The sequence below is a fragment of the Tiliqua scincoides genome, chromosome 3 (genome assembly GCF_035046505.1).
Source record: "Tiliqua scincoides isolate rTilSci1 chromosome 3, rTilSci1.hap2, whole genome shotgun sequence".
NCBI classification, from domain to species: Eukaryota; Metazoa; Chordata; class Lepidosauria; order Squamata; family Scincidae; genus Tiliqua; species Tiliqua scincoides.
The window spans coordinates 142957883-142984854 of NC_089823.1; the positions used below are offsets into that span (position 1 = coordinate 142957883).

At 42.8% G+C, this 26972-nt stretch overlaps 2 protein-coding genes across 2 annotated transcripts in view; one reads left to right on the top strand and one right to left on the bottom strand.

Moving 5' to 3' along the window:
- CDHR1 (cadherin related family member 1) overlaps window positions 1-7279 on the top strand; it is an 87285-nt gene extending 80006 nt beyond the window's left edge. The window contains exons 17-18 of the mRNA XM_066622178.1: window positions 5695-5706; window positions 6728-7279. Coding sequence (XP_066478275.1) covers window positions 5695-5706; window positions 6728-7279 — 564 coding nt within the window. The remainder of the gene's footprint in view (window positions 1-5694; window positions 5707-6727) is intronic.
- A 9835-nt stretch (window positions 7280-17114) lies between these two features.
- LRIT2 (leucine rich repeat, Ig-like and transmembrane domains 2) lies at window positions 17115-22304 on the bottom strand. The gene is made up of 3 exons (XM_066622440.1): window positions 22270-22304; window positions 20763-21544; window positions 17115-17914 (listed from the first exon to the last, which is right to left on the bottom strand). Exons 2-3 carry the CDS (start codon window positions 21529-21531, stop codon window positions 17115-17117), a joined length of 1569 nt encoding a protein of 522 aa, XP_066478537.1. The 5' UTR covers window positions 21532-21544; window positions 22270-22304.
- Between the last annotated feature and the right edge of the window lie 4668 nt (window positions 22305-26972).

Sequence of the window (26972 nt, forward strand, 5' to 3'; positions counted from 1 at the left end):
GCTCTCGCTGAGCGCAGGCAGCAGCCTCGAGGAGAGCAGCCAAGCACCAGCCCCAAGGCACACCAAGCCCACCGGAGGCGTGGGCACACCAGCCGCACACACGCGGCCAAAGAGGGGCGCAGCTGGACCGCCGCCCCCTCAAGGCAGCCCACCGCAACCCAGCCAAGAAGCCCAACCCAGGCGACACCACCAGCAACCGCTCGCTGCCCACAGGTAAGCCGAGAGGGCAGGCGGGCGCCTGCAGCCAAGTCTGCTGGGCTCGAGGCCCCAGCAACGTGGCCTGAGTCGGGGAGCAGCGTGCAAGAGGTCCTTCCCTGACTGCTGCCTGGTCCCGACTGCGCGGGCTCCTCCGAGCAGCCTGCACGTGGCCCCAGACCAATTAGCCCACAGCCAATCGGCTGCGAGGCTGGCCCGTCCTGTGTCTCGTGAGGGGGCAGGGTAAACGCCGGTGGCGCGCTAATACACGTGCCACCAGAATTCCTTCAGTAGCTCAACTAGGGTGGACAATTGGGGCATTTCCTCTGGACACAACCTGGATAGAGATGTATGATGAATATCTAGATATTCATAGCTATTAAACTACACTTAAAGTATATACCATTTTCTTTTCTGTATGAAACTAGGCATGTTTTCATAATGATAGATAAAAAACTAGATTTCACTTCAGGGGCTCTGTGGAGGCAGTAGACAAAGCAACACCACCACAGCTTCTTATTCACTCTGAGACTACAGCCTAACACAATAATGGCCCAGTCCTACCCCTTCCCCCACCACCAGTGCAGCTGTGCCACTGAAGCACATACTGCACCATGGAGGTGGCGGTCCTTGAGGTCTCCTTTGGGTAAGGAACAAATATTCACTTACCTGGGGGTAAGCCTCTAAGGCCCGGATGGGTCTGGTCACACCTGCACCAATGAAATTGCTGGCACAAGTCTGCATAGACCTGGTTTGGGGGACACCATCCAGAAAGGGGGTTTGGATTTGGTGGATGCCACTGCTGCTGAGCCCACCCCCTTCCCAGACCCCTCACTTCTCCATTCCACTCATTCCCATACTGCCCTCCCCCACTTCATTCTTCCTCCTTCACCGGCCTCCCTAGGTTGGCAGGTCTTCCCTGATTCCTACTTGTGGGGCCACTCTGCCCTCTCTACCCATATTCAGTCAGAGTGTGACTTTGCATGCCAGCTGAGAGGCTTTTTCAACCTGCAGTTCCATTGACCTACTGGCTTTTTTGTCCTTATGGCTTACTGCATCTTCCCTCCCAAAAAAGTAATGCAATAGGGAAGTGTAGGCAATGACCAATATGTCAAGGGAGCCGCAGGTTGAAAACGTTTGGGAACCACTGCCTTAGAGGAAGGTGGCGCACAGAAGCCCCTCAGTGATACAGCTTCCATCCTGATCAATTGCCCTTATTTAGCATGATCTTGATTAGAGGGAGCCATGCCTCTTCCCCTTCCGCACAATGTCCTGGCTAACCCTCTGGAATGTCAGCCAAGGAACCCAGATGGAGTTAGGAAAGACTATGCGCATTTGGAAAGAGAGGTCATGTGCAATAATGTACATGTGACAGTACTCATGTATGTCAGTCTAGAGGCTCTTCTTTCATAGGTGAAGATTCCCCTCTGTCCATTATCTTTGTGCTGACGCAGCCCACAAAAGGAGATCTCATGTCAGTTAATGTCAGTGGACCAGGAAATCATCAACATGTTTTGAATTTTCATTCAATAAACATTGCTTATTAGTACCAAAGAAGTTTGACGTATCCTCCATCAGCCCTCTTCAAGCTTCATTGTTCCCAAAGCATATGTATCCCAGGTGTTACCCTGAATTTTCTGTCCTGTTGTTCTTGTAATTTTGTCTGCAAGCAATGATTTAGTTGCTTGTATCATGAATGGAACAAGGTTCTATTCACTTGTTTTTTTATAGTTGATCTTTCTTTCCCCATTTATCTCTTCATTGCAACTGCACTTACCCCAGTAAGCACAGTGCATGGATGAATCCATCTTAAGTCTGAGTTGCATTTGTCAAGAATAAAAGATCAACAAGTGCCACTTGAAAATCATTTCAGGTGATGATGGCATGATCAAAACTAGTAGCATGTGGTTAAGGCATCCTTTTCTAATTAGAATGTAGTTGACTGCATATGTTTCTTTCACTGTGCCTGATCCACCCCTCTGTTTTCTGCAGTACTTTGTGCTGTTTTTCCTTTTAAAGGAAGAGCTCCTTTGACAATGTAACTAGAGGTGTCCAGCAGTGTTAATCACGTCGAGTAATTAAACAGGCATATTTTTGATTAACATTTACCATTACAATTAGCACAAGTCTGCTCCCTTTGAGATGAATGCCTTGTGGCTAGGTTTGGTGGTTTCACGCATCAGGAAGATCTTTTGCTCTTGAAACAATGCAGCGATAAAAAAACATTCCCCAAGGCTATTTTATTTAACTGATTCTATTTTTACAAAAGAGATACTGATTACAAACCAACGCTTTCTTTAATAACCTCTAGTTTGGAAAAAAAAAATGCTCTGAAGAGCATATGCTATTTACTTATCTGTCATTGACTGCAGATATTTTTATTAGTAAATTTTTAAGCCTAGGTTTCTATGCCTTGAAATCTGAAGGCTGTTACCTATCATGTCAGAGCATGTGATGGTTTTGCAGAGTTTGTTAACAATGTTCTTTATAGAAACGCAGAGTTAGAAGGTATGAAAATGATGTAGAGTAACTTCCTGTCCTGAATGTGAGGATTGTCTTTCTGGTTCAAAACAAGGTCTGTTTAAAGCAAGTTTGCACACATTACACATATATGGGAAGCAGCCTGACTGCCTGTTGAGAGCTCTGAAGGTTTACTAAGGCTTCCACCTCTACTGTTAAGACTCAAGAGGAAGTAGAGGAATGGAAGTTTAGCCACACAAAAGATGAGCATGTGACCTTCTGTTCCTGACAAACATAGGAAAAGCCAAGTGAGCACTTTAAGCACCTTCCCTGCTGACAGAAAGGTTGCCTCCTGGTTTCCACATAGGCAGAGCAAGACTGCTTTCCATTTTGTATGAGTTAGCCATACCCTAGTTCTGAGTGCAGCATTGTGTTTACCATGGAACCAGCTGCTTTTGAAAGCACAGAAACAGGGCAGAAGGACAATGATCATCGCTTGTTGTTTATCAGTAGCTGGTAATAATAGATAGAAAATAGAAAAATAATAGGTTCTGTTAAGAACATAAGAACAGCCCCACTGGATCGGGCCATAGGCCCATCTAGTCCAGCTTCCTGTATCTCACAGCGGCCCACCAAATGCCCCAGGGAGCACACCAGATAACAAGAGACCTCATCCTTGTTAAGGAACTATAACTGTTAATCGCTATCAATATACCTATCCACCATGAATGTGTCTAATAATCCTTTTGTAAAGTCATCTAAGCCAGTGGCCATCAGTGCATATTATGGTTATAAAGCCAGAAACCCTTCGATCCCAGGGCAGAGTTATGCACAGCTGCCATCTTGTTTAAAATGCTTTAACTGTGTGCTACAGGCTGTTCCCATGCAATCTCAGCACACCAATGACCTCGGTTCTGGGCAGACATACTGCTGATGTACTAATGCTATGAGTGCCTTGGGGCTCAAAACTAACCCCCCCCCACCCCCCACTGACGCAGCTGCGCCAACGAAGCATGTGCTGCATCTTTAGGTGGGTGGGGGCTGCTGCAGATGTCTCCTCATGGTAAAGGAACTTTTGTCCCCTTGCCCTGGGGTAAGCCTATGCTAACTGGATATATCTCCTTAGATCTGCTGCAGTAATTTGGCTGACAGAGAACCAAGGAAAGGAGAGGGAAAGGGGATAGGACCCTAGCACATGTTGGTGCTGCCAAGATTCATCCCGCTCTCCCCGTTCTACCTTCTACTCACCATTCTCACCACCCACCGGTTCCTCCTCTCCCCTTCCTCACCCTATCCGTCCCAGCACCCACCCTTGTACCAGCTTACTTGCACTCCTGCTGACGCTGCTGCTGTTTGTGATGATGGTTCCAAAATGGCTGCCAGCAGCACACTGGGGGCACCACCATAGGACTGTTGACAGTAGCAGAATTTCTGCTCTGCTATCATAACTTTTAGTTAGGCTTGGGCTGTTGACCAAAGCAAGGGTCTTTAAAATGAGATCACATACATGGGCAAGTACTTTACACACAGCTTCATTTCAATGTTAAATTAACATTAAATTAATTAAACTCAGCATAAGAATGCTTATGATGTGCTGCAGTGCACAGCAACGTTGGAGAAATGGCCCTCATCGTAATTGCATCTAATTATGAATATGTTTTTCCTCTATGTGGAGCACTTCTAAAAGATGATATTATTCAGACAGCCAAAGAGCATATATTGTTTTTGGGCCCCTCCGAAAATCCTGCAAAGATTTGATTCTGTATCACTCAAATCCATGGACATAGATTAGAGCACAGTCAGTCCCTAAGCTCCCAGTTCTGCACACAGTTACCCTTGTGTAGCTGTCTCCTACTGTTCTCACCATTGTGACAGTTGACATAAAATGAGAAATGGGGCCCAAAGTTTTTAGCACAGTGTTGGAAAGGAATGGTGTGTCAGAGCACTCCTGATTAATATTCAGCTCCCCTTGCTGGCTGGTGTTACGTATCCAGTGAGTAATCACAGAAGACAGCTGTGTGCCAATCCCCCGGGACTGGCAGGCAGTATGAAAGCTCTGGATTGATCTGTCTGGTGTAAATATTGGGAGCCTGGACTTTTGCTAGATCAGCAGAGCAGTGCTTTCTGCCTGTTCTACTACAGGCTCCACTTCTCCAGCCACGAACCTTCAGTCTCAGGGACCCTAGGCTGTAGAACACATCATAAGAACATAAGAACAGCCCCACTGGACCAGATAACAAGAGACCTCATCCTGGTGCCCTCCCCTGCATCTGGCATGAACAAGGATATTTGAACAAGGATATTCAGATTCCTTCATCCCAGCCTTGGCATGGCAATAATACTTTTACCTACACAAAAAGATTGATCAGGACACATCAAAACAGATAACAAATTCTGTGTTTGGATGTTTTCATTCCCCAGATATCTAATCTTCCTGTTCATCTTACTGCTATGAATGACTTCAAGTACTCATTCATTCTTATTGGATAATCTTGCTATGTCTAATTCAGTGTTTCTCAAACTGTGGGTCGGGACCCACTAGGTGGGTCACGAGCCAATTTCAGGTGGGTCCCCATTCATTTCAATATTTTATTTTTAAAATATTAGACTTGATGCTACCATAGTATGTGACTGCATTTGGGAAAAAGTTATAGACCTGTACTTTTAACAAGCTACTATGTATATTCTTATAACAATGATAGTAAATGGGACTTACTCCTGGTAAGTGTGGGTAGGATTGCAGCCTAGGATTGGTAAAAAGTTTCCTGCTTGATGATGCCACTTCCTGTCATAACATCACTCCTGTGGGTCCTGACAGATTCTCATTCTAAAAAGTGGGTCCTGATGCTAAAGGTGTGAGAGCCACTGAATTCTAATTAATAGAATACTTACTTCTTCCATTGTTTTAGCCGTTAATACGCTGGGGCGTATCAAGAGCAACCCCAGGAGCAAAGCTGCATTTAAAAATAAAAAGTCTTTCATTTCCATAATGACAGTGGTGCAGGATTTGATCGATTTTTTTGTTTTTGACATTTCCAGATCAAAGCAAGGGTAAAATCCTATGTGTTAGGTCTCAAGAAACATCCATGGACAATATTTGGGATTTGCATGAGTGGCATCCTTTTCAGCATTTCTATAACCATGGTGATCTCCACCATCAAATACTGCAGAAGTGTGAAAAGATCCAAGCTTTATCCTCAGGGCAAAATCAGGAAAATTATACGGGGACCACCACGACATAATATGTGCTGCTAAATGAACTGTACATTCATTTGTCCTCAATATGCCATCTAGAGATACTATGTTACCTCTTCCTTAATGTTTAGAATTTTTTAAAAGGAAAAATCATGGCCTGTCCAACTCAATTACCCCAGAGTGTTGTTTGTTTGCTTTTTGTAATGTCTGTAAAAGAGTACTAGAAAACAGGACACAATCACCTTTTCCCATTTAAAAACTTATTTAACAGCCTCAATATATGTTAAATTGAAGATGGAGTAATAGGCAGAGAAAATTGTGTTACTAATATTTGGTCTGAAAATATTGTTTCACTTTTTTGGATTCTGAAATCAAATTTAAGGGGCAATGACACCTTCAAGATATATATATGCACTATGACATTATCTCAGTTTGATACCAGCTTAATGATGATGGCTTTCTCTCCAAGAATTCTAAGTATTGCAGTTTGTGGGTGTTGAAAATTCTCTTTCTCACACAACTACAGTTCCCAGACCTCCTTGCGAGGGAGGGAATGAGTTTTAAGTCTACAGTAGACACACACACTTGGTTGCAAATTCTGGGGCTCCCAGTGATTTTGTTTCCACTTGCAAATAACAGATACTAGAGTATTGTATAAGAATAGTTGAAAAATCTACTGGGCAAAAAGCTCCATTACAACACAATATTGTAAGGATTGCCTTTAGCCTTCATGGTACTGAATCTGATTTCCCAGTGCCCAACTGAAGACAGGGAGTGTTGGTCCACCCTGGTTGTTACATATTTTGGACAAATGAACATGCAGTCTCTGTCTGTGCCCCAGAAGTAAGTCACATGTTCTCTTTGTACTCTTTTACAGACTCTTCGCAAAGGGCCTATGGCTGCCTTTTTGATGCAAACAAAAGATAACCCCATGAAAGCCTTAGGCGTGCTAGCCGGTGTCATGGGGGTGATGGTAATGATCACCATCTTGATCTCCACTGCCATGTTCTGGCGCAATAAAAGATCCAACAAAGTCATGCCTGTGCGACGGATCATTAAAAAAAGACAGAACTTCCAGTCGAGGACAATCAGGATGGAATGGCTGAAATTCAAGAGGTCCAGCAATGCAGCTGAGAAGTTTGCTGTTGAAGAGGATACCAAGAGCCTGCAGAATGAGAACAGCAACAACAACTTTCAGGTGCTTCCTCCACCACCACCCACGGTTCCAGCTCCGCCCCCAGCTCCAGTGTTCAAAGTCAGTGCCCCTGAATGGAGAGTGCCCACAGTGTCAGGATCCCTGAGCTCCCCGATGGCAAACAAGCCGCTGAAGAAGGAGAGCGCTGCTTGCACAACCAACAGTGCCCTGGTGTCGGAGCTCAAGCAGAGGTTTGAAATGAGAAATGCAGCACTCGGGCACCCTCACATTTAGTGCTTCCCCGAAAGAGCTGCATGTGGCATGTGTCTGTGTCTGTGTGCCTTCAGTTGCACAGGGGGCTTTTTTGCCATTTTGTACCAATTCCCTGTTCCCTTGCCCTCCCACAAGCTACAAGCGTTCATTATCTCATATCAACATTTCACATCCATTTCCTTGAATTATGCCAGTGTATATATCCTCTTTCCCTGTGGAATTGTGTCATGTATACCATTGTGATATCAAATAATGCAAATGTTAGCTTTTTTACCCAGATTATTCATGCAAAATCCTGTTGCATCAAATTCTGGGTTGGGGTTGCACCAAGATGTTGATTTATTTTGATTCAGACTCATATTTTTTTAGGAATTTCAAGTGATTTTTTTTTTTTTAAAGCTCAGTCTGAAGTATTTACAAACCTGAACTTCACAGTAGAGGCCTCTGGGCATATGTGGAAAAGGCTAGCAAGATCTGAGGATGCCCCCTTTCCTTGCATGCAAATCTTGCATTCACCAACATTAGGAAAGATTTGGACTCACTTCAATGTGGTCAGGATTGCAGCCTAGGATTGTTAAAAAATTTTCCTGCTTGATGATGTCACTTCCTGTCATGACATCACTTTCAGTGGGTCCTGACAGATTCTCATTCTAAGAAGTGGGTCCCAGTGTGAAAAGTTTGAGAACCACTGTTCTACAGCAAGCAGGCCAGTTTTGAAAAATTGTTGTTGTTGTTGTTGTTTCCTGATTTGGATGGCACACATTTGCAAGCATGCCGATGAGGAATGCTAATATAGGCAATGAGCTTACTGCTTGCCTATAGAAATGGGTAGAAATCCTAAAGGGAATATAATTTTTTTTCCCCCCAGAACAGGGATGTTAGCATTGTACCACACACTGTTCTTCACTAGCAAATTCTTTATAGATATATCTGTTCCCCTCAGAATTGGCCCTTAAATGAGAGACAAGTGAGCTGCTGCAGTGAACCCTCAAGCACCTTTGGGGCCTAATCATCAGTCTATGGGTCCACTATAGTATAGTGGGTACTGGGTTATCTTTGAAATGAGGAGACCTGAGTTTGAATTCTATGAAACTTATTGGGTGGCCTTGAACAAACCTACTTCATAGAGATAAGGGGTAATTACATGTAAACTACCCTGAGGAAGGGTAGAATACAAATGTGATAATTAAAGAACTGCAAAGGGAAGATAAACATTACTGTACTGAGGCATTTTGGCAACTCTTGAGTTACAAAAATCCAATGAACCAAACATCACAAATCTCCTGTGGGGGCAGTTTGCACCCTTTCACATGCTGGCATTTCCTATGTACACACTTTTTCCTTGGGAAATGCCACTGTCTCATTAAAATGTGGCTTTGGTGAAAGATTGATGATGAAATAAATAAAAGCATATATTGTCTCAAGGGACACCCCACAGGACTTGTGCAGTCCCAGGAAAGAGGAAATGATCAGAGGAAAGAGCAAATAATACTGATAAAAACTGTAAAATATTACCAGAATATTCTGAAGTGCAAGCATGACAAGAGCTGAAGAAAAAGTAAATTTTTGACCCATTCCCTAAGTATGAACTTATCTCATAAAACTGGAAACAGCTTTTGTTTCATTTTGGGTGACAGAGACCAAAAGTGGCGGAGTGTTCTCATCTTTCTAGGATGAGAGGTGCTGGCACTCAAACTGACCTTGAAGTCACATCCTTTGGAAATCTGCCCTACAAGCTTTTTTTTGTGGGAAGCTCAGGGTCTACTTACTGATGTAGGAGCACATTCTGCATATTCTCAGGGAGGCTGTTTATTGTTACTCCATAGATTCCATGGTTTAGTCTGTTGGTCTAAACTGGTTTCTGTAATGACTCGGGAAGTTTTCTAGCTCAAACTAAGCTCTCAGCAAAGCAAAATGGCACAACACATGCATATTATTGTCAGAGAAAATTGTACATTGACCCACCCATTCAGTGTTACTGTGAGATTTATTTCTGTGCCATGTGCCTCATTGCTGCAGTTCAGTGAAGTGAAATTTTTATAAGCAAGTGGAATGGCAAGTTCCCTGTGTCTCTAAAGAACAAAACCGCTCCCTATATACTTGCAAAGCAGTTGTTTACAACTTTATGAGCATCCTAACCACTGAATCTGTTTCAATTCCCTGTATTTCTGGGAATTTGAAGAAAGGAAACATCTGAAGGGGTTGCCGAGATCAAATGAAAGATTCCAAAATGTGAAATTACTACACATCGGATAGTTTTACGTGAAACATTTGCCTTATTTATATGCTGGGGTTCTCATAGAGTTCCAGTGCATGAGGCGATTCAATGGGAGCATATGGGCTAGCTATTCCCCCCCCCCCGCACTATCTAGAATGTGAGATACTAGAATGTGAGCAGGTCATCCCAGGTTCAGTGTCCCTGCAGACAAATACTGAATGTGTGAAGAGCCTGGAGCATGGCTATGGGTAATCCTGGCACAAGGGAAATGCCTAGCCAGTGTGCTCCTGTCTCTCCTCGACAGCCATGAATTTCTGAAGGGGCTAAATTGTCAGAAGTGTATTCCGTGGAATGGAACTGTGAAAAGAAAATATATGAATTGAGAGAGTGGTCTCCCCTGCAGCCCTGTTGTCTTCTGAAGTACAGCACAGTTCAGGCAAACTTCTGTGCTGATGTCATTGGCAATCCTAGCAAGCAGAATCCTTTAGAACTCTTGTCATCTGATCATAGTGCCCTTTCATTGTATGCATCAAGTAGAACACATGAGACTTTCAAACTGTACTCAACCTAGTTACCAAGGTGTAAGTATCAAGTTGAAAGCTCTTTCCTTCTCCCCAGAATGACTGGCCCAAGGGTAAATCCCCTCATATTGGCAACACAGGTAGAGGAAATAACTTACCTATCTAGATATGGTTTCTAGGCCTTCTGTTCCCCCTCTTATAATAGACACATATATTGAGCACTAATACCCCTGTAGCCAGAAGGCTGATAGAAGCTAAATTCTTCATGCAGCACTGCAAGACTAAGATGCAGACCCTCAACTGTGACTCTATCACTAGTTGCCAACAAATTTTGCCTAAAGAAAAAAAACGTAGTGAATTTGTTGATTACTGTTTGAGAAAAACATCCACATTTATCTGAAGGAAGCAAAAAGAGTTTCAACCAACCTAGTAAATTATCCCAATATTTTATTTGGTCATTTCCAATTGGGAGAATTTTCTTCCTCCCAATTCTCTCATTCCCGTTTCAAAACAAAGCATCCATCAGATGTATTTGAACATTCCTGTTCCAGAGTACAGTTCTGCCCAGGATTCCAGAAATAGTCTGTTGATGTCATAGCAACAGAGAATGACCTGAAGGCACATGAAATGGCTCTACTGCTGAAGTTTATCAGGCTTGGCCTTGTAAGCTGCCTGGATGGGAGACCTCTGAGGAGCTATATGTGAGCTGCTTTGAGCTCCTCAAAGAAAAAAGCTGGGCATGTATCATATAAATAACCACAGCAAAGCAAATTTCTTTGGTGTGTTACATAAAGCTACTCATCCAACTGATGTAATGATTTGTACATAATGCAATATCTTTCTTTCATTTCAAACCTATTTAAACAAATAATACTTTGGGTACCTAATGGTTTAATCTTCCCTGGGCCAGGCACTGGTGGTGTGCCCCTTCTGCTGGCATTGACTGCCATAATGCAGTCTACTTGTTGGCAACCTTCAGTCTCGAAAGACTATGGTATCGCGCTCTGAATGGTGGTTCTGGAACAGCATCTAGTGTGGCTGAAAAGGCCAATTCGGGAGTGACAATCCCTTCCACACTGGGAGCAAGTGCAGTGTGTCCCTGGTCTGTCTCCCTGGCTATGGGCCTTCCTTCTTTGCCTCTTTGCCTCAGTCTGTTGGCCAAGTGTCTCTTCAAACTGGGAAAGGCCATGCTGCACAGCCTGCCTCCAAGTGGGCCGCTCAGAGGCCAGGGTTTCCCACCTGTTGAGGTCTACTCCTAAGGCCTTCAGATCCCTCTTGCAGATGTCCTTGTATCGCAGCTGTGGTCTATCTGTAATAATGCAGGTATTATTACATAATGCAGTCAGCCTCAGTCATAAAAGGCACTTTAGCAGCATGCAAAATCTTGTGCTGCTGGAGTGCTAGCAGGAAAGCCAGAGCCTTCCCATGCACGCCAGAGCAGCCAGACACCATCACCAACAGAGATAAGGTAGCAGGGGAGGTGGGAGGGAGCGGGGAGAGTGCACAGTGGGGGTGGGGGAGGGTGGAACGACATGGTGATGAGGCAGGGGAGGGCGCAATGAGACAGAGATGGGATGGGCATGGGCAGATTGGATCTGAGAAGGAAGTGGGTTCAGCAGCAGCAGCCAAATCCTAACTTCCTTCTGTGACCCAATCCCACCATGCATGTCCATGTAGACCTGCATCAACTATTTAGCTAGTGCAGGTCAAAGCCCCCTGCACCATGGAGGCTTACCCCCTGCTAGGGGAACACTTGTTCCCTTACCCAGAGCAGACCTCCACAACTGCCCCCTCATAGGATGCAGCTGTAGCAATTTTGATACTACTACATTGGCGGGGAGGGGGAATAGGATTGGGCTCTAAAGCTTCTGTTATCTGCATTTGCTCAGTGTTTAACTGCCAGTGTTTTAATGTGACAAGGCTAAAATAATTTGAGGTTTGCCACCTGTTCATAATGTGTATTGACCATTTGTATTTTGGGAATTCTGACCATAAATAAGTAGTCATATTTTTTGTTTGTGTCCAAACAAGTTTGAGTCCATTCTCTATCCAGTTTATAAATTAAAGGTTTGATGGAGAAAAATAGGGCCTCTGGAGCAGAAGCATCAGTAGCTACTAATACATTTTAGAAATACAATAACAGCATCATTGTATTTAGCATATTTCCTCTGAAAACTGCCATTTCTAATTTCAAGGGGTTATAGTGATCTTTGGGCATTAGTGACTTCTTTTCCAGTGTTGAATTTAATTATTTAAATAAATCAAAAATGTCACAAAAGGTGATGGTTTTGAGGTCACAATAACCACAATCTCCTACATCACTCATTATATTTATCATTTATATGAATATATCTCAATTTTTCCTCCTGTGTAGGAGACCCAGAGCAGCTACTGCACTTCTGCGGTGGAGAATGTCTGGACTTGTCCATAATTTGTCATTTTAAGAGGTGGCAACCCTACCTCAGTTAAGATGTTTTTTAAAAAATATATGGCATTATAGATTTCAAAATATTCAAGGGAAACATGTTGTTATTCTACACCATGTAACTTTTTCATTGAATACAGTTACACTTATCACTGTATTCCAAATGTTTTTGTTAATAAAACCTGTGAAATGCACCTACTACCCTATTTTGGTATCTTGTTTTGTTCTCTAGCTACCTCTATTCAAGACTGCATATATTTCTGTTCCAGATAATTGTGTGTCAAGGGAGTCTAAATTCTCCTTGAAATGAGCAGCCAGAGAATTGGTGGATCACTGTTCCTTGGCCTGAAGTTTGCCGACTCACAGTCCTACAATCCTAGTATATAGCGTGAAGCTCTTTTCTGTCTTAAGCATTGTGAGCTTCTCCTCTGATTAGCCCCTTCTTCCCTCAGTTTTTTCCCCTCTGCCCTTTTCCCCTGGTCTTTTTTGAATCTACCCTTTGCATTCTTCTTCCCCAGTCCTTTGCACCCTTCCTTCAGCCATTCTTCATTGAATGAACATTGTTGACATTGTTTTTATTGTGAATCGCCTTGGGAGTTCTATACAGAAGAGTGATAAAGAAAGCTGATAAATTATAAATATATAAAGCACAGCAGAGCAAGAACTTTTTTTACAAGCAAAAATGAAGGATCATTAGAGTGGTCTATGACCCAAACTGGATATGATATGTGAGACTTGCAACATATAATACTGCTTTCTTTTAATGTATTTGCAGGGTCTGAATTTGACAGGAGCAGAAGTGCTTAATCTTTTTTACAGGCCACTTTCCTGATAAAAATCCATCCCACTCCACCCCATACATACGTGTGTACATGCACAGACACACTTCTTTTCTTCCTGCAGAAGAAAAGGTATACAGATCCAGAATCTTTTATAGCTGTTGGATAGTGGCCCATGTGCACCTTGAGGAAAATCTATGAGAACTCATGCCATTTTTAAATGAGCATTGAGTATACTGTGTGGAGTGTGGTTGTCCATGTATGTGTATGTATGTATGTCCATGTATTACATGTATGTAATAAGATTTCTTTTCTAAGCTTTAAGTAGGATCCAGCAAGAAATAAGATTTGCTTCATTTTAGCAATGAAAAGGTTCACTTCATATAATTGCCTGTGTTTTAAGCTTTCTAAAGGCATCAGTTCAATTGTCTAACTACAATGAAACTGGCTTTTTGCAGAGTATATGAACTTATGACCATAGACCTACCAAAACACTTAAACTTGGCCAGTGAGTGATTGCCTTGATCCAGCAAGGAAGGTCTAAAACAATAAAAGGGATTTGCTTGGTCAGATTGAATGTCCATCTTATCCAGAATCTTATTTCCATCAGGTGCCAACCAAATGCCAGCAGGAAGGCCATACGGAAGGCACAAACAGCTCTCTCATTGGCAGGAACTGGATGGATACATTAATTACAGGATACAATGTAAAAGTACCAGGAGGGGCATATTGGGGGTGGTGTGTAACTCTGTGCCATAGAGGATACAGAATCCAATAAATTAGAAAACTGACAGGGACCAGACATGCCTGTGCATTCCCCTCCACTAAAACACATGAGACAAAGACTCAGATTTAAATTGGACCATTTTATTAATTATTAATTCAGAACACCTGTTGCAGGGACTATATGAAAAAACTCCTTTCCCCCCTCCCATATGTAGGTATCTACCAGAGGAAATGGTGAGAAACTACTGTATATATTCTCCCAATTTACTGGATGAGACAACCCTTACTCCAAGCCATGATCCATCTGGAGATGGGTTGAGCTTTTCATGGTCAACCCCAAAGGATCGAGGCAGCTGAACTGCGTAGACTCCCATAGGCTGGAGTGCACTTGAGGTTGCCTTTGCAAATCCAAACCAGTGGGACTCACCAGATAGCCTTGCTGAGCTGGTAAGCATCTGGCAAGTGGTATTGGTTTACCCACTGATCCTGCTTACCTCAAGGTGCATACCAATCAACCAACTCCTAAGTCCCACGCCAGCATGACACCTGCCTAAAGTGACCAAAAAGGGTAACAAATCAAACTAGAAATCAAGCTTTCCCAAAAAGGGTAAGAAATCAAACTAGCCTAGTTGTGACTTTACTTAACACCACTGAACCAAGGTCAATCGGGTTGGCAGCAAAAAAATTCCAGCCCGGCTTCCAAAGGCACCAGCTGATTTCAGACTGCAACGAGGGCAGGGTGGGTGGGCGTTGCAATCTGGAGCCCAACTGACTGGTGCAGTGAAAAATACTAACGGTCACCTGCGCTCCTCCCTCTCGTAACAAAAGCACCAATCAGGTGCTTTTCCCTCCTTTTATTTACATGCAAGATTGGCTAGTGTGAGACAGGCTCACGCAATTGGGATCCTCCTCAGAGAATTGATGGTGGAAATACCAGGTCCAAATAATAATTTAGAACTCAGGACATGCCACCATGCTCTTCATCAAAATGCTGAGCATGGTTGGCCCATCCATGACATGAACAATGACATTCACATCAAGTGGCAGATTGAGGGACAGCGGCAAACAGATGTTCCCCACTGCTTTCCAGACCACCACTGATGGAGCCAGCCTCCTTAACATCCCCTTCCTTTTAAATTAAGCAGGACATATGGAGCATGCTAGGATTAAGAACATAAGAAGAGCCCTGCTGAATCAGACTGAAAACCCATCTAGTCCAGCTTCCTGTATTTCACAGTGGCCCACCAGGTGCCTCAGGGAGCACACAGGACAACAAGAGACATGCATCCTGGCACCCTCCCTTGCCTCTGGCATTCTAAGGTAGTCTTAGAATGTAGCATTCTGGCATTCTAAGGTAGTCTTCACCCCCTCCAGACTTCCCCGCCCCAGCCCTCCCCCTGAACTGCCCATGAACCACCCCTTCCACCATCTCACCTAGTTAAGTGCAGGCTGATTCCATTGGTGGCAGGTGTGCCGCGCTGCTGACTGCATCAGCAGCTCTGAAGCTCTCCGCCGCGAGGTGCCACTAGGTGGGTCACGAAACAATTTCAGGTGGGTCCCCATTCATTTCAATATTTTATTTTTAATATGTTAGACTTGATGCTACCCTGGTATGTGACTGCATCTGGGGAAATGTTACAGACCTGTACTTTTAACAAGCTACTATGTATATTCTTTTAACATTGATAGTCAATAGGATGTATTCCTGGGTAAGTGTGGGTAGGATTGAGCCTAGGATTGTTAAAAATCTTCCTGCTTGATGATGTCACTTTCAGTCATGACATCACTTCCGGTGGGTCCTGACAGATTCTCATTCTAAAAAGTGGGTTCTAAATGTGCTAAATGTGTGAGAACCACTGATCTATGGTGTAGCCATATTTGGATTACTGTGTACCTTTCTGGTCACCACACCTCAAGTGGGATTTTGTCATCTAGAAAAAGTGCCAAAGAGAGCACAATCAAAGAGAGGGCTTGAACACCTTCCATGCAAAGAAAGTCTACAATGTCTAGTGCTTTTTAGATGGGGAAAAAAGTGATTGAGAAGACATGATTGAGACTTATACAATGCACAATGTGTGTGGGGGGGGGGGGAAGAGAGAGATTTCCTCCCATCTTTGTTAATACTAGAATGAGAGGTCATTCATTGAAATTGATTTGCAGGAGATTTAGGACAAACAAAAGGAGGTACTTTTTCACATAACATAATTAAATTTGTGGAATTTGTTGCCACAAGATGTGGTGATGGTTAATAGCTTGGATGGTTTTAAAAGGGGATTGGACAAATTCATGGAGGGCAGGCCTGTTAATGGCTACTAGTCATGATGCTTATGCACTCCTTCAAGGTTCTGCGGTGGTACGCCTCTGAATACCACTTGCAGAAGACCAGTGGCAAGACAGAAATATGCTTTTTTCTCCTGCTTGTGGGCTTCTCAAAGGAAGCTGGTGAACCTCTGTGAGAAACAGGGTGCTGAACTAGGTACATCTTTGGCCTGATCCAGCAGGGCTTTTCTTATGCCATTATATTTTCAAAACATAACATGTTTCCGTCCCTTTGACTGTTTTTCAATCCTACAGTGTGCTGCATTTATGAGCTATTTCTGTGCAAAAGAATTATGGATGTGAATTACAGATTTACTCATTTGGCTTTGTTTAAATGCAATCAAATAAGTTCTTCATGCCTTATCACCCCTATTGCAGTTAGCAATTTCAAAAATGAGCACATTGCTGAAACTTCCTTGTCAAGTTATTGTTCTGTGCTGAGATTTATTTTATTTTTATTTTTTTAAAAAGCAAGTGATCACAAATGAAGCAAGCAGTGTGATGAAATCTCAAAACTACAGCTAGATATCTATGAAGCTTTTCCAGGTGTATATGAATAGTTCATATCTGAATGGCTGTTATATTAATTCCATCTTTCTACTCCTGCTTTACAAATCATAAATCCCAGCTAGATGGGGAAAAGAAGCATGCTGTTCCCCTTGGAAGAGTGTTCCCAGTGCATCATTGCCTTGCCTATCATTCATGCTACCCGCCTGCTAGTGACTCCACAGCCTTTTGAAAAACAAGTTCTACATTGACTGCTTGTCAGGCACAGGCACTGGTGTAACACAAAGACCCACTGTCTGCACGCATGGGCTGTCAACTCCTATATTTATCTTTCTAATACAGGGCTGTGCAGGAGGATTGACTAATAGAGATCAGCACTATTTCTGTGTTCAGGTTTCTGCTTGTTGGCTTTCTCCTTGTCCTCACAAGCCTTCGGCTTTTTCTTGCCATCACTGGAGTCTCGGTGGCACAACCCTTCTTCACTGCCAGTTGGCAAGCTATCAAATGTGCTCTCTTTATTGACTCCTCTAAGGTTTTGCCCTTTCCGGTTCTTGTGGCAGAGGTTGGCACATTTTGCCATGCAATTAAACCGGGTCTCCGTGGTGCACGCGTACATGCCGGCAGGGACCGCCAGCACCATGGCGCACACAATGATGATGATGTGGATGAGTTTTTCCCTCTGCTCCAATTCACTGATGTCACTTCCCGTAACAAACACAATACACTGCCCCTTTCGCGGCATCTGGTTCCTCAAAGTAACACACACTTCATACTTGGTAGCAGGGAGTAAATCGTTGATGGAGTAGCTGTTGATGCCAGGGCCAATGTAAATCATGTCTTTCTTGGAGTCGTCATACTTCCCAAAATGGAGGGTGTACCAGGTTTCTCCAGGATTCTCAGTCACAGTATACCACTCCAGAGTGATCCCATAGACTGTCTGTTTGGCAATCCTCACATCAATGTATGAATTCTCCTCTGAGGTGGCAGAAGAGAAGGAAGAAGCCACTGTTCTATGGGGTTGAACTTTCAGCATGACTGTAGCTGAAGCATTGCCAAGGAAGTTGGCACCTGTGCAAGTATAGTTGCCCTCATCCACAAAGTGGGTCAAAGGAATCACCAGTTCTGACTTAATCATATCTTCACTGCTATGAGTAGTGGTCACTGCAGGGAAAAAGGAAAAGCATGTGACATTTTACTTCCAGCAGCCACAGAATTGATGACCCCATTGTTTCAGTTATGCCTGCTCTATCCAATTCATCCCTTTTGCAGGGCTGTCCAAAACTTCCTGAGAAATTCCACTCATTTTAGCAGAACTGCTTCAACTTCTGGGCAGACTGTCAGCCACATCCATCACAACTCCCCACAATGCAATGGCACCAACATGGTGTCTGCTGTATCCCATGGAGTTTTGGCATATTGAGCCTTTCTCATAAATTACTGACACAAGTCTATGTTGACCGCTGAAGGCAGATCGGCCCTAGGAAGAGGATTAGGATTTTGAGGGTGCTGTCAACACCACTCATGCCCCTTTCCTAGACCTGATCTGCCCTCCTCCCTGCCTCTCTCCTCTCCATTCTACCCACCCTCTTACAGGCTCTTCCCTCCTTCCCCTGCATGTCTGTACCTGCATTGGTGGGCATCCTCTGTCCATCGTCGCACAGAATGGGCTGCTTGCCACTTGTGGCAGCAGCCAAGACATACGCTGTTTGAGACACCCCGCAAAGCAAATTTTGCCAGCAGAATGTGCATTCCACTGACATAATGTGCCCTTAAGATTTGCCCATTAATGTCTCTGAAAATTCTTGCCATAATAGACGGGGAAGGCTATCAACTTCAGAGAAGAGGCTCTATGTGCTGTATCTAAGATGTCCAGTGATCTTGGGAATAATACTGTTTTTCAGAGGAATTGTTAAGAAGAACATGGTATTTGTTTAACTCTCAAGGAAATCCTGAATGCACTTTGACAAGGATTGTTAGTAATGACAAAGCCTGGTAACTCTACTTTAATAGTACAAGATATTTCTCCCCTAGCATAAATAAGGGTTTTTGAGTCAACAGAGCAACAATAATTTATACTGTTTGGCAACTGACAAATATAACATTAAAAATTATGGAGTTCTTTTACTACATACCTGAGACCACGCTTTCTCTTCTATAAGGTCTATGTATCATATCAAGGTTAATGCTTCTAGCTGCAACTGCTTGGGTGAGTTGCAAGAAAATTGCAATTGAAACCGATGGGAAAAGTGTTCTGTAGTTATTTTATTTTATTTTTTTATTTTGTCCTCCAATAGCTCAGAAACTAGCCAAACCAATTTGGTCTGAACTGTCCAGAACAATTTACTTTGTGGTTGAGACCAGCCTAAGAAAATTTAAGCCCCTTTGGAACTTGTTCAAGAAAGTTATGAGTAATATTGCCAAGGTAGTAAGACTGCAAAATTACAACTCCACCTTAACTACAACATTTGCTAACTCTAGAATACATTTTAGACCCAGTTTTTCTAGAACAACATACAACAGTTGCTGTCAATATACAGCATGGAATTGCAAATGAAAAGCCAAGAACAGATATGTTTAAAAGGAAATGGACATGATCCATCAAAATTAAATTATAGCCTACTGAAAGCAATTGAAAAAGATTTCATTGGACAGCCCAATCCAATGCAAATTCCTCTGCAGCCGTGCTGTGCTGCATCCTGTGTGGGAATTCGGCAGACTGGAGTTCTCTGTGAGCTAAGAGGACATTTGTCCCCTTGCCCCAGGAAAAGCCTCAGCCCTTGCAGTAGGTCTCCTCAGCCCTGTGTGAGCCATATGGCTCACAAGTCCATGTGCACCCATGTTGGCAGATCAGGCCTGGGAGGTGGGGTTGGAAGTGGCGTGCACCACTGCCACCAATCCAGACTCCTCCCGGGCCAAATCAGTCCACCCCTGCCCCCATTGCCGCCTCCTCCATCCCATTACACCCCTCAGTGACATTTTTATTTATTTATTTGAAAAATTTATATCCAGATTTTCCCATGCTGAAGCAAATGCCCAAGGTGGCAGGACCACCCCACTGGGGTTCTTCAAAAAGTGCTGCCATCACCGCAATGGCTATGATCTCGTAAACACTCATAACCCACGAGTTCTCAACAGCAGCTGGAGCGCATGGGTTGTGAGTATTTGCATGTTCACAGCCGCAGGGGTGGCAGCAGCAGCAGTGGCAGCACTTTTCAAATAACTCTGGTGGGGCAGTCCTGCCTCATCAGCTGCCTTCACACCACACATCCCTGCTAGGACTAGTCTGTTGGCTGGTTGTCACCCGGTGGCTGATTTCAAAACTTACGCTGCACTTCTGTGAAAGCTATCTCAGAAGTAAGCCCCATTAATTTCAGTAGGGCTTACTCCCATGTAAGTGTGGACAGGATTACAGCCTAAGAGGCTGTATTCGGATTTGTAGAGGCATTATGTTTTGCATGAAAGCATATTGCATAAGCCATAAGAAATGCGAGGCCATCCTGGAGGTTCAAGCATGCTTATTTGTGTATAATATGTTTGAAATTCACCTGCCTGCTCAGTTACCATGCAAGATTTGGTGTGAAAGTATACATTACCTGATGCTTCTGTCCACCTGAATCAATGTCATGCTTTAATAATAGCAGGACCTTTTGGCCTTAATCATAAGACCCCAATGATAGTGGTTCAAGCCTTAATTGTAATATTCAGTAATTGGTAATCCAGTTCAGAAAAAAATATGAAGCGTTTGGTCTTTACTCAGCTTAGTCCAGTTGAACTAAGGGCACAAGCCTAACCAGGTCTACTCAGAAGTAAGTACTATTTTGTTCAGTGGGGCTTACTCTCAGGAAAGTGTCATTAGGATTGCAGCCAATATGGCCTAGATTAGGTTAAATTAGTAACCAGCTTCTGAACAGAAGTTCATAGACAAAAAAAATACTGGATGTCAAACTATATAGTGTAAAATATAGACCATTGCTTACCATTTAATGGTTTGCAATGCAGTAATGCTTACCGTTAAATCCTCGTAGGTGTTTTAGCACGTAGGTCCACCAGACGGCTGGGGAAGGGTTGGCCTTTACCAAGCAGGTCAAGGTAGCATTTTGTCCAACAATTACAGTAATATTGGGCCCAAAGGATGAGACCGCTGGCTTCATGCAGGCGTTCAGCTCCACTTCATGAAAATACTTTCCTGCCCTAAGTTTAGGACTTGAACAAGTTAAATAGGAGTTCATCAGAATTATGGGTGGGCTTACGGATTTGATAAACTGGACAAACCCTCGCAAGCGACAGTCACAGATCCACGGGTTATCGTGCAAAGCCAAAACTGCATTAGGAACAGTTTCCACCTTCTTCTCCAGCTGCTGGGTTTTTTGGTACACCAGCCAGTTATAGAAAACATCCCTGGAGATGACAGTAAGCTGATTGGAAGATAAGTCTAAGTAGGTTAGGTTAGGGAGATAACGGAGAGCATGTTCTGGGAGGGCATCAAGCCTGTTGTGTTTTACATCCAGTATTTTTAAAGCTGGTGTGTCTTGAAATGCTGTCCATGGTACTGAACTTAACTTGTTCCCCTGCAGTCTCAACTCCGTCAAATCCTTCAGGTACTCGAGGCTTTTTAGATGCATAACAGTGATATTATTAAAATTAAGCCAAAGATATTCCAAGGCACTGACATTAAAAAATGACCCACGAGGTAATTCTGTTAGGTGAGAATTTTCTATCCTAATCTTTTTAATATCTTGAGGGATGCCTTCTGGGATTCTTCTCAGAGATGTAGACATACAAAGCAGACTCCTACAAAGAAATTTGGCAAAGTTAACATATCAATTTTGTGGATAGCCCAGTCAGTACAAATTCATTAGGCTGGCTATGTGATAGAGTAACTACAAACAGGATTATTTCTTTTCTTTTCACAGGCATTGCAGCAAAGAATTTGGTTTATTTTCATCTTCTCACACAAAAGCAAATTAAAAGGATTATTGGCATCATATTGCAAAGCTCTTCCTATTTCAGGAAATTGGTCATACCCCAATACTAAAAATAACTGCAAAACGAAATACAAATTAAAAAAAATACTAAAGATGACAGGCACAGTCGAACAAAGGTTAGCTGTTACTTAGGCTGCAGACCTACACACACTTTCCTGGGAGTAATTGAACTCATTGAACTCGATGGAGCTTATTTTTTAGTAGACATACATAGGATTTGGCTATCAGTCCCGCAGAAGGCAATAAATTGAAATATACAGTCCACTCCTAGAATTAAGTCCCACTATTTATTGGGGCTTGCAGCTGAGTAAATTTACATAGGATTGCAGCTTTAAGTTTTGATTAATTTAAATCCCATTTATACTGTGATTTTTCCTATGGTGGTGCCCACAGTTACCATTTGTCCATGTGATATGAATTATTATAACAAGACCGTCCAGAGAGAGAGAGAGAGAGAGAGAGAGAGAGAGAGAGAGAGAGATCACTGAAAGCACTTTTCTACAGTATGAACAAAATGTCCATGTTTCTTACCTTCCAAAGTTATCATTAGAACAGGAGCATCCTGTGATGCAAGATGAAATCACCGGGTTCATCCTCCCATGAAAGAAAAGAAGGAAAAGGAGAACTACCTGACACATGAGGTCCATATTCTTCTGTAAGTAAACACTGTGCAGACTTGCAACAGATATCACAACACCCTCCAAGTAGCAAATCCTATTAGAAGTAATCTTCCTTGATGCAGGGGCAGTGGCTTCGGAAGGCACTTCAGACCCTAAAGACTTGTGCACACATTTTCCTAAACATTAATGTGGCAAGAGGTAGCTGTTCTATTTAGGTAGCTACAAGACTGTCCCTAAGCAGTAGTTAGCTTTAATATACAATATACAACAGGAAGTGGCAGAATACCTATATGGCCTTAGACATAACATTATTCTTTCATCCCCAGCTCACATCTTACATATGGGGAAAATATACTATATAAATATGTGTGTGTGTGTTGTATAATAGTATTATGTGTAAAAATAACCATAAATGTGGATATAGGAGATCATAGCATCAATACAGTGCAATTCCCCTTATTTATTATTTACACTGCCTTTCCTATATAAGACTGCCTTTCAATAAAGATATTCACTTCACAAATAACAATTTCTAAAAGATTTAAAATACAAGCATAACTACAGAACAATCATTCAAAATGTCAAAGGAGGCTAAAGCAACATGAAAAATATGTGTCTAATCCCAAACATGTGGTAGAACAAAAAGGTACCTGTGTCCAAAAACAGAACAAGGAAGAACTGGAGAGGCATGTTCCATAACTCCAGAACCATGTGTAGATGACCACTTTGCCTGCCTACAGTGGGGTCACTAGGGTTCACGTCACCCGGTGCGGGATACCAGCACATCACCCCCCCATGCAGTGGGCAGGGCAACACCCCGGGTGGTGGGCGTGGTGATGTAGCATCACTCTGCCCGCACTGGTTTTTTGGCTGTACCTTTTGATAGAACAAAGATAGAACACATTCTGCATGAAATTACGCATTGATTGATATATAACATGATGGTATTATTCCTCCAAACTGTGATTTTAGTTATTCTGGTCACTAGTGGTGTCACCCCCCCCCCCAGGTGTCAGCTTACTAGCATCTTATTGCAGCAGTTCTCAAACTTTTAGCACTGGGACCCACTATTTAGAAAGACAATCTGTCCAAGACCCACCAGAAGTGATGTCATGGTGGAAGTGACATCATCAGGCAAATTTAAATAAATGTATAAATAATGTAAAACAAATAATTAAATAAGCAGAAGCCAGCCCTGTTCCACCAAGTGAATTTCCTCTGTAGCCTGCCTGCAATAACACACCCCCTCCAAAACCAGTAAGATTTTCAGCCCTACCCAGTGCCCAGTTCAATTTAAGAACTTCTGTTTAAACCAGATCATTGTCAGGACCCACCTAGCTTTGCAAGTCTCAAAAAAGTTCAGCTTATCAGCTGAAGCCTCTGTTTTGTTCCTTTTTAGTGGGGGGGGGCTGCCTTGTGGAGCATTTGTTGAGCTCCAGTTCCATCAGATCAGGACCATTCTGGGGGCTTCACATTCCCCTTTGTCTGGCCTGACCACCAGCCAAGGCACATTTGCTTACTTGCAAGTAAACGCGACCGTGAGGCTTAGTTTCGCTTTCCATAGGGCTCAATACATTCGTCTGCTTGGAACAGGCTTAGCCTGCTTTCCAACAGGCTAAGGTAAGTTCGCCTACTCATGAGTACACGCGTGATATGGCTTGGTTCACTTTCCATAGGGATCCATGCATTTTTTATTCTCTGGTTTTTTGGCCATAATTTTTGATAGAAAGTTATATACCGCATCCAACAGTATATAACATGACGGTATTACTCCTAACCACCGTGATTTTAGCATGTCACTCCCCCCTGTGCACTTCACCCAGTGTGGCCTGCATCCCCCGCAACCCCCTAGCGATGCCACTTCCTGCCTAAAGCATGGAATCTGAAGCACAGCCTTATTCACCAAAACCCTGGGAGGGCATCATACAAAATAAGGCTCTCCTTTAAGATGCTCAGGATCCATACCGCATAACGTATTCAAAGTCATAAGAAGAACCTTGAACTGGATCAAGAAACAAGCAGATATTTTGACAGAGAACTTTCAACTCACAATGAAGCATGAGCTGAGGGAGAGAATGAAGGCTAAAGACACCCCAGCTCATCGTTCTTTTTTCACCACCATCACCCATTTCACACTGACAGCATGCCTCCTAGCCTCTGCCAATGTGGTACCTCTGCCAGCAACAGATGACCACTATGAAAACTCTTTGGACATCAGAATGGAATGAGTGATACTGTACTAGTGGTTCTCAAACTTTTAGCACAGGGACCAACTTTTTAGAATGAGAAACTGTCAGAACCCAATGGAAGTTATGTCATGACCAGAAGTGACATCATCAAACAGAACAATTTTTAACAACCCTAGGTTGTAATTCCGCCCACACTTACCCAGGAGTAAGTTCCATTTACTATCACTGTTAAAATCGTTACAGATCTGTACTTTTAACAGGCTATTCTGTATATGATTTCCCCTAACGCAGTCACACACCATGGTAACATCAAGTCTAACATATTAAAAATAAAATATTGAAATGAATGTGGGGACCCACCTGAAATTGGCTCATGATCCACCTCGTGGGACCCAACCCACAGTTTGAGAAACACCATACAATACTATAGTTTAATCCTTACATTCTTTTTCTCATACAAGATAAAAGGGGGAGTGCACACTTGTACTAAGAGGTGGGCTAAGGACCTGTTGAAAGATGGCAGCAGTCCCCATCCAACTGTGGAGGGCTGATTTTGGACTCGGCCAAGTGTGTATGGATGCTGGGCTCAATCATTTAAGCTTGACCCAATGTGTATTGGGTGAATGCACCATATCTATGAATCAGGACCTCCATTCTGACATTCTCAACCATCAAACTATCCACCTTTTTGTTTGAAAAAGCACCTCAGTGAAAGCCTGACCTGGCCGCAAACCAGCAACAGTTGCAATGCTCTCACAAGGCAGTTGCATGGAATTAAGTCTGAATCCATCTGAAAATGTTTCACCGAAATCACTGGACAAACAGCGATATGTTCCATTAGCCCATGCATATATTAAGCTCTTAACGTGGGTGTTCATTCCAACACTAATGCAGGTTTTGACAATATTGAATATCAGAGTTGAACTAGATACATCAGCCTTTAATCCTGCTATGAGAACCCCAACCTAATTGCTTGCATGTCACTTTTTGCCTTGTTTGATGGAAGAGGTTACCAAGAGTATTATTCCATTAAAATGTCAACAAAGGGCTTGCACAGTTCAAAGTGGAAAAATCTGTATTCTCTTGGTGCCATCTAGTGTCTGTGCTAGACACTGAATCATTTCAGTTTTCAGCAGACACCCTGTTGATGGAAAAATGATTAACCACATCCCTCCACGGCTAGGTTGAACACAGAGATTAGCCTCAACCGGTTTAACTCATCATCTTAGAAGATCCAGATAGAAAAGTATTTATAGATACCCAGTGAAAGATTAGCTGCACAAACATGTTTTTCAGTCTTGTCTGCTCACATAGACAATTACATCTTTGTAAACATTGGTCCCACTGAAGGCTGTGCTTGTAAACAGTAATCATTGAGGAAAGGAACAGTCACTGAAATGGTACCAGAAAGAAGCTTTTCTGGTGCATATTCTAGCACAACTTGCTTTCCTTTTATATTTGGGCTAAGTGCTATTAGCTAATAATAACAAAGCCCATTACCTTGTGTACTCAGTTGCTCTGAAAATAGGCTACTGATGCCAAAAGCCAACATCTGTCTACTCAGAAGTAAGACCCATTGTGCTCAATGGGGCTTACTCCAAGAAAAGTGTGTATAGGGTTGCAAACTTAATGATTGGTTGTTATTTTATAGCATGTTCCAATCTTCCAACCTGAGCAAAATGGGATCAGGGTGATCAGATGTCCTCTTTTTCCAGGGCAAGTCCTCTTTTTTAAGCCTCGTATCCTGGAAAAGAACAAACGTCCTCCTTTTCCCTATGAGCAGGTCTGTGCAAGCAGCGCATAACCTTCTTGTAATTAATAAATTATATGTAATATAGTTTTGAATTTAATAATACATAATATAGTGTTTAAATTAACCACAATATATGAGTGTTTTTAGCTTTTCTGTTGTCATGTCCTACATTTTGGGTTACCTTGTCCTCTTTTGCAGTTATGAAATCTGGACATCCTGGATGGGATCCCTCTGATGTCCCCTGGTACAACATATTGTATTCTGGTTGAGTATCCCTTATCCGAAAGGCTTGGGACCAGAAGTGTTTCAAATTCTGGATTTTAGAATATCTACGTGTATATTATGAGATATCTTGGGGATGGGAAAATATATATTATAGCTAAAGTGGCTGAGAGGGTCTTTTTCCCTTGGGGATGCTGAATAAACTATGTGTTTGTGTACCTGCATTTTTGACTGCAACCCACCACATGAGATCAGGTGTGGAATTTTCTACTTGTGGCATCATGTCAGCATTCAAAGAGTTTTTGGCTTTTGGAACATTTGGTTTTTTATTTTCAGAGTATGGATGTTCAACCTGTATTGTGATGGAATTGTCATGATGTACTTTGTGAAACTGTGATGGCATTGTCATGATGTGCTTTGCAGCTATGAAGTCATCAGTGCACAAATGCA